Source organism: Limulus polyphemus, unplaced genomic scaffold (assembly GCF_000517525.1).
Source record: "Limulus polyphemus unplaced genomic scaffold, Limulus_polyphemus-2.1.2 Scaffold1969, whole genome shotgun sequence".
Lineage (NCBI taxonomy): Eukaryota > Metazoa > Arthropoda > Merostomata > Xiphosura > Limulidae > Limulus > Limulus polyphemus.
In genome coordinates this window covers 168,608-179,239 of record NW_013667579.1, presented here as the reverse complement: position 1 = coordinate 179,239, position 10,632 = coordinate 168,608, and the positions used below count along the sequence as shown (strand labels likewise).

General features: G+C 32.1%; 1 protein-coding gene across 2 annotated transcripts in view; it reads left to right on the top strand.

Moving 5' to 3' along the window:
- LOC106465515 (sphingomyelin phosphodiesterase 4-like) overlaps nt 1-10,632 on the top strand; it is a 31,265-nt gene that overhangs the window by 5,441 nt on the left and 15,192 nt on the right. For both annotated transcript variants that reach the window (XM_022393427.1, XM_022393429.1), the window contains exons 3-7: nt 1,726-1,950; nt 3,156-3,258; nt 3,892-3,953; nt 5,137-5,309; nt 5,756-6,056. In XM_022393427.1, the coding sequence (XP_022249135.1) occupies nt 1,726-1,950; nt 3,156-3,258; nt 3,892-3,953; nt 5,137-5,309; nt 5,756-6,056 (864 nt within the window). The remainder of the gene's footprint in view (nt 1-1,725; nt 1,951-3,155; nt 3,259-3,891; nt 3,954-5,136; nt 5,310-5,755; nt 6,057-10,632) is intronic.

Genomic DNA, 10,632 nt, shown 5'->3' with positions numbered 1-10,632 from the left:
TGCTACAAGTAACTGCAACAACACCTTTCGTTGGCGAGGTGTTGTTGCGGCCCTATGCTCCACTGGGAGTTTACAGGAATAAAAAAAACGTGTTGATAATTGGACTTTCAGGACACACTGTGAGCTAAATTTTGTTGAAATTTGTACTTAGCATTCCTAATGAAAGCAGATACTGTACAGAAAATACTTTATTGTTAAATTTTATCAATATAATATTCTTGTCAAACCATTTATGCCTTCCTTTTTTTATAAAATTTTCATCTTATAGAGTACATTAAAAAATTTATTTTCAAATTATTAACTTCAAAGGATAATAAAGCTGTTCTGATTTAAAAGTTTATCACAAAACTAGAATTCTCCCCTAGTCTGGGAATACAAAACCTTCTGCTAAACCCTTGCTTTAGCTGTAGCATCATACTTTGTATACCCTCTATCCCTATCCTCAGGGACCATGTGATATACTTGCTAAAGATTTTTTTGCAATTAGTCCATCGATATATGGTTTTTAGGGCCTTTTTTCAATAAATATATATATTTTTTTAATATTTCATCTGATTTTCCAGTAACCTCTGGCTCCTGGAATTACAAAATGCTTAGTGGTTAAATACAATTATGGTAAAAAAAAGTCTTTGATTACAGAATACGGCATTACTGACATCTATTGTATGGAACTTGAAATTATACTGAAATAAAAGTACTAAAATGATGTCTTTGTCTAACAATATAAAAAACTTGTGTATTTAAAGTTGAAAAAAAAATAAATTGTATAACCTCAGTATTTGTAAAAAAATGTAGGATTGGTGAAAAAGAGTTCAACGGAAAGTTGGTTGCTTTTTATAAACTTGAGCTCAAATTTAATTTCTTAACTTTACCGTGATATCTGAACTACTTTTCTGTTGGTTTTGCAAAGAAAAAAATTCGACCTTTTCATGGGTGACAGTTCTCCATCTGTAGAACGAAGTCTGTCTAAATGGCCTTTCCTGGGCAAGATTACAAAGCTTATGTTTAAATTTTATGTGAAATAAACTAATTTTGTGTTTTGTTGCTAACACTGTTATCATCTTTATCAGTCTAATCATCCAATCATTTCAGTTTTGTACAAGGAAAGGGCCATAATTGGTTAATTTGGTGATATGTTTTGTACAAGGAAAGGGCCATAATTGGTTAATTTGGTGATATTTTTTGTACAAGGAAACGGCCATAATTGGTTAATTTGGTGATATGTTTTTTTTTATGTTCAACTGATTTTTTAAAAAATAATTGAGCATACGTGTAAAATGTTTGTGCATTAAAGTTTAAAACATTTAACTGGCCTCGTGTGAGTATCAGTTTAGTCTATCTGGTAACGTGATAAGTTGTGAATGACTTCTGAATTTATTTTTTCTACAAAGTCAATTTAAAATCTAATTATGAAAGTTGTCAAAAATGGTTCAGAATACATTAGAAAACATATACAACCATAGAGCTTTTGGGGGGTCTAGATGGCCCTCAACAACACCCTGGCCAATAGAAATGTTTCATTTAAAATGATCATTGGATACTTTCATCCATGCCTTTTACTTACCTCTCTCACACATACTAAACTGTCATATTTTGTACCTGTTACAACCATGTAATCTTATTCTGAGAATCATGATATAACATAGATAATAATTTTACATAGTTATTTTAAACATAGAAATGTGGGAGTGGCTAATACTGTAATTGTTTCTAACATTCTTCCAGGAACTACAGTCTTTGTTTCCAAGTTTGGTGGAGAATATTTTTGGATTTGGAACACAAACTGGTTGGGAACTGCGGACCATTACTCGCAGTCTTCAGCCTCGTTGTTTTGATACTTTTCGGTACTTTCTTTCCCCGGATGGCCATCATGGGACACTTTTTAATCTCATCTATAAACTCTTGGGGGATGGCTTTCTCAAGTATGAATTTCCAGTATGTTGTCTTCCTGTGAGTGCATCTTTGTTGTTTTTTTTCTTAGGGTTAAGATTGTGTAGCTTATATGTTTATAATTTAATCTTGGACTCTAAGATGTGTTATAGAAATTTTACAGTTAGAGACACATTGTCATTAGTTTTAATCCTTACATATAGTCTAATGAACAGAAGATGTAACATTAATTTTCAAATAGATCATAATTAGCAGGATGTAAAAAATTGACTCCTAACCTTTGTGCACATTTTGTTTTGGAGGATAATGAACATTTAAATGCGCAATCCTCAAGTAAAGCATAAACAGCAGGATATAGAAATTTGATTTTCAATCTTTATATACAGTATAATCAGCAGGGTGTATCATATTGTCAGCAACCTTGGTTTATATATGTGTATATTGCAAATAGTCTAATTTAATGTTTCCCCCCTATGTATACTAAATCAACTGTTTCTGTTTTACTTTTAAGATTATTTATATAGAGTTAACTAAGTAAAATTTGCTTGTTCAAATTATGACACCATACAAGTTGTACAGAGGGCTGAGTATTATATTAAAACAATTTTCAGTACACAAGTCAACAAGTCACATGACAACCTTAGCCAACATAAAGTCATAGCAATAGAATAGTATGTACCAGAACTACATTTTGACATTGGTGATTTGTGAGTAATGTGATGCCACTTAAAATTGATTACTTTTTGAAAGGGTATGTAGCAGCCTTTTTTGATGCAAATTATTTATACAATGACATCATACAGGTGTGCTCAGATCTTGGATTTAGATTTTTCAAGAAGGGGTTATCCCTTTTACTTAATGGCATGGGGAAACAAAGAATTATGGATCAGCTTGGGGACACCAGAACCATCCAGAAAGAGACCTGCAACAAGCTGTAGTAAGTAAATTGTGTCATCTCGTAACAGGTGCTGGAAAACCATTGCCATTGTACACTAGATAGCTTATGGACAGCAGACAGGGAGAAAAGGTGTGCTTTTAAGATGTCAGACTTAAAATTAGCCTTTTGCAATGGAATTTACACTGCAGGGCCATTATTTAGATGCTCAGATTTAAGGTAGAGCAAGACTAGATGTGCTGACATGGAGACAGTGTGGTGAGACATCAAAATAAGTTTAATATAACATATTCAGTCTGTTTTTAAACTTAACCTTAAGACTAATTATTAGTTTTTAAAATAGGTATGGGTTGCATCTTACCTGTTTCAGGTACCTAGTTGCCACATGCTGGAGGAAGGAGCAGTTCCTCTTCTGTATTCCAACAAACTCCACTATCAGAGTCCAGGAAGTCGACCAACCAACCTTCTTTTGAGTATCCTTTGCTTTGACGGTTACTCTTTTGTAACCTGTTGCTCGTTTAAATTAAGTCGTAACTCTGAAACAGGTCACAATTTTACAAGTTTTAAAGCAATGTTATGTAACTCATTTGGCCAGTTCTTCATATATTAAATAGTATACTATATTTTACTATATTTTTAAACTGACTTAACCAGTTTACATTTCTGGAATAATATTAATCATTTATAAAATGTTCTATTTACAAAATATAGCTAGTATTATCTATGCTTCTCTTCTTCTAGAACAGGTGTATTTATAGGTTATTTTAAACGTTGATTCTAAAAACAATAACTGTAACTTATTTCATTAACTACATGATAAAAATGTTTATGAAATAACCCTTTGAAGAAATATTGAAACCAGAAACAAATGAATTTGTAAATTTTGTAAATTTGTTTGTAAATTAAATACAGTAATGTGCATGTGTTTTCAGATTCAAAGCACATTATTATTATCACGATAGTATCAAACTTGACATGCACAAGATAGTAAGTAATGCATTTATATAATAATAATAATAATACTTAAAAAATTTATCTAGTTATTATATACTTATAGAAAATTAAAACAAAAAATATGGTTTGTTTTTCATTTAACTGGTGGCAAGATCCATTTGAATTTTATATCTTTCACTTTGCCTACTTCATTGTGAATCCCTCACATCAAAAGGTGAGTTGTTCAACAAAGTTTGAATGAGATTCCTTCTTTGTGTAATTCTGTCACTAATTTGTTTAAAAAAAAATCAGCAACCATTCAGATCATTCAAATATCTCTCCATTTTGACTGATACTGCAGTAAAATTGTTCTGTTTGGGAAGAAAAACAAGCTGTTGGTGACTCGCAATAAATAAACTTTTAGAGTGAAAATGAAATTGCTCGCCTCTCCTTTTTATAATGTTGGTTTGGTTCATAAGCACTGAACTGGCAATGTTCTAATTACCACTGCCCTGTTGGGGAGGGGGGCTCTGTTGTATTATCGAGTTTATGTTTCTTAATGTTCTATTATCGAGTTTATGTTTCATAATATTGTCTTATCGAGTTTGTTTCTTAATGTTGTCTTATCGAGTTTGTTTCTTAATGTTGTCTTATCGAGTTTATGTTTCTTAATGTTGTATTATTAAGTTTATGTTTCCTAATGTTGTCTTATCGAGTTTATGTTTCTTAATGTTGTCTTATCGAGTTTGTTTCTTAATGTTGTCTTATCAAGTTTATGTTTCTTAATGTTGTATTATTGAGTTTATGTTTCTTAATGTTGTCTTATCGAGTTTATGTTTCTTAATGTTGTCTTATCGAGTTTATGTTTCTTAATGTTGTATTATTTGAGTTTATGTTTCTTAATGTTGTATTATTGAGTTTGTTTCTTAATGTTGTATTATCGAGTTTATGTTTCTTAATGTTGTATTATCGAGTTTATGTTTCTTAAGTTCCTGTGTTGAGTTTCTTTTCTGATATTCTATTTTATCTCCAAAGTTTGATGCCCTAATCTGGCATAGTATATTAATTTTAGTGTTTTGTAACTCCAAAACACCATTAAAAAAACTAAAAGACCAAACTTAAAATCAGCAGGCTTAGAAGCCATGTTATGCTACAATTTCTACTACACTTAAGGGGTGGTTAACAAATTTTGATGTAATATTCAGTTTGAAAAATAAATCAAATTTATTACAACTAAAAAACAAGGCTTAAACCGGAATCGTAACTATGAATCCGTTATGGTTGATGTCATAGGATTTAATATTTGGTTTTCAGTTGCCAGTAAAAAAAATTTTTGTTTTCAGTGACAGCTTATATAGTGAGCCTAGAATTGATGTGCTAGAGAAATCTTTATGAGTGATTGTTGTTGTTTTATCCAGAACTTCAACACTTGTGGAAACCCAACTGAAGCCTTGTACTCTTGTCTTCTTGAAGACTACTTGCGCTACTTTTTGCCATTGGAAGGAAACACTGTTCCATCACTTCCAATATCACCGACATCTCTCACATTTTTTTCCAGGCATCCTTTGTATTCTTCATCTTTCTATAACAGGTAAAAAGAGTGTTACTTTTTACTAACTTATTTTTTCTAAGAATGTCACTAAAATTTCAAAAGACTCCAAGAAGTAGAGATAAGTTATAAATTTTCTTGGTAGAAGTATCTGGCAATAAAGTTCATTTTCTGTTATTGTGATGAATAGGGAATCTACTGTAGCGTTGAAGAGTCATTGGTAATTAAATATAGTTAGATGTGCTTATAAAGTGAACATTTTCAAGTATAAAATATGATGGTTGAAAGTATTTGTTTTAAATTTTTGTTGCTGAGGTATTTAAAAACTACAGGAGGTTTAGTGTATGTTTTGATATCCCTTATTGAACTGAAGAATTAAAAATTTTATACAATGTTATTTATTTTTGTTTTTTTTTCTCTGTAAAAATCATTAAACAAAATGTTTTAGTTTCAGTTTGATCTCTTAAAACTAATTTTGCCTCCTAAAGCCCTGTTTCTCTGGGTGGATTTGGTTCCTCCCATTGGCACTCTCCACACCAGCCTCCTCTTCAGATGCCACAGATTCCAGGATCTCCATTGCATAGGCATTCACAAACATCCCTACTAAAGCCCGGGAAGAATGCATTGTTGTCTCCAGCAGCCAGAAGCTCAAATCTAAGCATTGGAAATCAGGATAGTATTCGTCCAGATGTGTGGCGTTCTGAAGCTTTAGTTGTTATCATCACTGAGTTTTGGTTAAACCAAGCAACTATGAATGTTCACAGGGTGGAAATAGGTTCAGCAACTTCGGTGAGTAGTTCTCCTTTTAGTTAAAAATTCTGTTCATGTCACATTTTATTTTAATTAGGGGGGTTGGAAAGGTATAACTTTCCTCTATCTCACCCAGAACACCTGGAGTTGAAGATTTGTTTCAGTAGTTTGTGTGAACTGTAAAATGTGTATATATGTCTCAGTTTTTAGTGTACTTGTGAAAATTTTTTAACGTTTATCTCGGATACTTTTCTTAATTCTTTTACCTAAAACTCAGTCAAGGTGTGCAGGTCATGACATTTTACAGTGGTACATTCAAAATTTAATTAAACAAATTTATTATCAATGTATATGAATAAACTTGGCACGAAAATGTAGATTATAATTCAAATTTTTATATAATTAAAATTTTAATTTCAAAAAGAAATGTTTACAAAAATCTCAGACTTTGTTCTTCTGTGTCACACAATGCACCTGAGCTTTAATTTCTACACTTCAGAATTTTCTAACTGCTGCAATTTCCAACCAATTAGAAACACAAACTATACATAATTGTAAACAAGAATTGAAATTTTGAGTATATTATCTTCTTGATTTGCTGAGATGTCAATAAATTTGCCAAACCCACCAGAAAAGCTCTACTCCTCTCTCTCTCACTTTTGAGATTATTTGCTACTAAGTGGCTGATGGATATGTTTATAACCAATAGAAAGAGCATATTCACCTCTATAGATATGTTTATAACCAATAGAAAGAGCATATTCACCTCTATAGATATGTTTATAACCAATAGAAAGAGCATATTCACCTCTATAGATATGTTTATAACCAATAGAAAGAGCATCTTCACCTCTACATAAATCTTACAATTCTGCATTCTTTTTTGCCTTTGTAAGCCATTAATCGAGAAGAAGTACGTGATATGTATTGATCAGATATGGCATTCCAAAAAGTAACAGAATTTTCTTAACTTATTTTTTTTCTTATGTAGAAAGCCAGCTAAATTATAATAGTTTTGGGACATTTTATTCTAGGGACTCGTATAACTTTTGTGTTCTAAAATTTGTTAGGTTTAGGGAAGAATGTCTAAGATTTTTTACCCAAATGCAAACAACTCAACTCAACTGTGCACTGAATACTACAGGCCCTTGTTCTTTATGTATATTTTAAATTTTTCGATGTATGTCTTTTTTTTTTTAAGTAACTAAAATGTGAAATTATAAACTTCTCAGCTTAACCTAAGAAGACCTTGGTAAAATAAAACATCTGAAATTTCTCTAGCTGGAACGCGGTGTAAAACATGACACTGCGACTTATTGCTTTTGACATGAATACAGCAATAAAACCTTAAAATTAAAAGAAAACGGATGTGAAAAAAGTTAACAGTTGAAACTGTTGAGATAAAGTAACTTTCTGATCAATACTGTCGTCTGTGCAGGGATTTTATTTCATGTGTTTCTGCTTTTTATTTCTCTGTACATTGGTGATTTCTCTACAGTGTTAGGGAAGAGAAAATGAGATAAAATATTAAGTTTTATTGGAAAAACTTTTGACATTCACATAGGAGGTCTTAGAAGTTATGTAAATGAAATATGAAAACTGTAAGATGAAGTACTTTTATTCTTAGTATTCAAATCACCTTTTAATCAAAATGACTCAGTGAAGGCTTTTTAAAAATTTATTACAAACTTTAATTTTTTGTGTACAACAGACTTCTAACATTTGCTAAAAACTTGCTAGATTTTTGTAAAGATACACTTACGAAAATCAGAGTTATAGTATGTATAGTTTCCCAGTTCCCTGGTTGGTCAAATCAACCAGCTTCGTTTTTATAGGGATAACCGTATTTTGGAAATAGAAATATTCACTTCCTTATCTTTTCACTTTAGGAATATTATCATCAAGATTATGATTATCCACTTCTCCAACAGAGGGCTACCAGATTTTTTCTTGTAAGTTAAAGTGGGTGTATGTTGTTTTTCCAGACGAATCAAGTCTTCTAACCAAGCAGGCATGTCAACTAAAACCTAGGCAGTTTATTTTCTGATTTACGCCTTGTTCTAACTACATTTTTGTTGGGTTTGCGATGCAAAAGATACTAAAGTTTCTTACTGGTAAAAAGATCTTGTGTTATGCTTTATGTAGCAAATTTGATGTTTAGAAGTGTGACTGTCTGTTATCACACATGTGCCCTTGTTCTTCAGCTGTCAGATATTCTTTATCAATCAGAGGTTATTGTTACAAAACAATCAATATTATGTGTTTGTGATGCCTTTTATATGTGTGTACACAAAAATCTTAAGGTGAAGAGTATTAAGTAAGTGATGAAAATATTATCATTATTAATGAATCCTTTTTTTTTAAATCACAAAAATTTTGTACACCATTAAAGCTACTCAAACTCAACAGGGGCACAACCATGATAACATTTTGTTAAATAGATCGGGCTGTTCCTGTGTTCTTATCTTTAATAGGACAATGCGTAGATTTTGTTTTCCACAGAGATTTAGACTTACCAAGTTTTATAAAGCATGATACAGTTAACAGTTAACTAGTCAAGGCGTTGGTAACTTGTTAGAAGAAACAGTTTAACACATTTCTGCTCTTAGTTAGTGTTGTAAAGAAGTTCAACATGCATGATTTTTGTGTTCTCCTAGTGGTGAACATATTCATAAAGATTTGCTTTGCTTTGTGCTCAAGCTCAATTAATATATATATATACTTTTATCAAAGTCCTGATTTTTATAGTAAGACTATGACTTTTGTCCTGAATTAATTTAGTTCAAATAAGTTTCAGTCAGGCTACTCATATTTTAAATAAGACTTCTTTGGTTATTTCACGAAGTATGAAATATTAAACTGTTTTGATAAATTTGATGCACTGTTATTGAAGAGACAGTTCAAGGAACAATAGTTTCAGAATCGTATGTAAGCAATTTCTGTTGTTATATTTCAGTTCCATTACAGTAGCTTATTGTTAACTGAATGCTAATTGATACTTTGACATTGTGTCATTCTAAGCCTACATCTTCTTACTATGGTAATGTCATTAATAGTTTTGTTTTTTCTCATTCTTAATTATTTTTTAATATCTAACCTTGTCCTCATTGGTAGGAAGTGTCCATTTTTATATAAGTACATGTTCATTTATTACTCTCGTTAACTAAAACCTTTTTAGTAATATTAAACAATTCTGCTTTAATTTTTCTTAATAATTCTGGCACTTGTAGAAGACATCAGTATAACCTTAACATTGTCCTTACTTTGGGTTCAGTTTTTACTTCGGTGGCTTTTCTTTTTGTGTACCCTTCTTTCATTCTCTTTGGACCAAAGTAACCAGGAGGAAAAAAATTGTTTCCCTCTTTTTCTTGCTACCACTTTCAGTTTCTGTCTTTTAGTTCAGAGGTTATCGAACTTTATTGTCTGCAGACCACTTCGGCAGGGAAAAAGACCCCCTGCAGACCACCTGCCGATCCGACTCCCAGCCGTTTTTGCTTGCCACTGCAGAAAAACCCATAAGAATTAATGGGAAGAATAGCACTGCTTTTGATGTGACTTGCATTTTGGACCAGCCTGTGGACCACCTGGAGGACCCTTGCAGGGCACACTTTAAGAACCAGTGTTTTAGTTGTTACCTCTCTTAGAGGCTTTTTTTTTAGTTCTTCTATTTCATTTTTAGGAATGACCTCTTCCTCTTATCAGGTTTTGCATTCTTGAAATGATTTTAAATCCTTACTGTGGGTCCATAATATGATATTCAACCTTCATCACATCTTTCTGCTTTATCTTAACTTCTTGGCTCTGGAATCATTGGAGGAAGTTTTCTTTGATCCCCACTTTTATTCTCTGCTTGAAAATAATACAGCTCCTTCACATCCTTTCAAGTTCTAAGTTTTCTTTCATATTTTGCCAGATTTTTGTACTTGTAATATTTTCTCTGTACTCGGTTGTTTTCTGAAGTTAAATTGCCATCTAAGGTTTTATTGTAAGCCCAGGTTTTTGTGCTATCTCCCTTTTTGGCTCGTTTGCTGTTTATAATATATTGTAGTGTTTTTTCTTTACTTGACTGTCTTCCAAAGCCATTTGCTATCCATGTTTTTTATTGTAGACTCTAGCTTTATATCTGTTCCATCTCTGATTGATTTGCTGCTTAGAGCATACAAGCTCGGGATCTACTCTTTGACCATATGCACCCTTCCTTAGGCATATATGGGGGTAAAGGCACCCTCATGATTCACAAGACCCCCAGTGTAACAGTCAAGCTCCTCCGTTTTCCACAGTTACTTTTATAACTTCCCTGCTAGATTTGAGTTCTCTGATCCTAAAAACCCTACTTCTCTAGTCACACCACATCTGAGTGGCTTTTGAAGCATGTTTTAGCCCCCCTTTGTGGGGAGACTACACCATATATGTGGAGACACACACACAACAAGAATTAGTATAAAATAAGGTGGTATGTGAAAAGTTGTTTTCACAAGTGCTTCTGTTCTTCTTTGTATCTCAAGATAGTCCAAGGGACTTTCAGCCTATGCTACTTTTATTATCTTCATATACATAATTCTGTACAGTTCTCCTGACTTGCTGTGATTCTCTGTATGTCATGTTTCTACAGTTT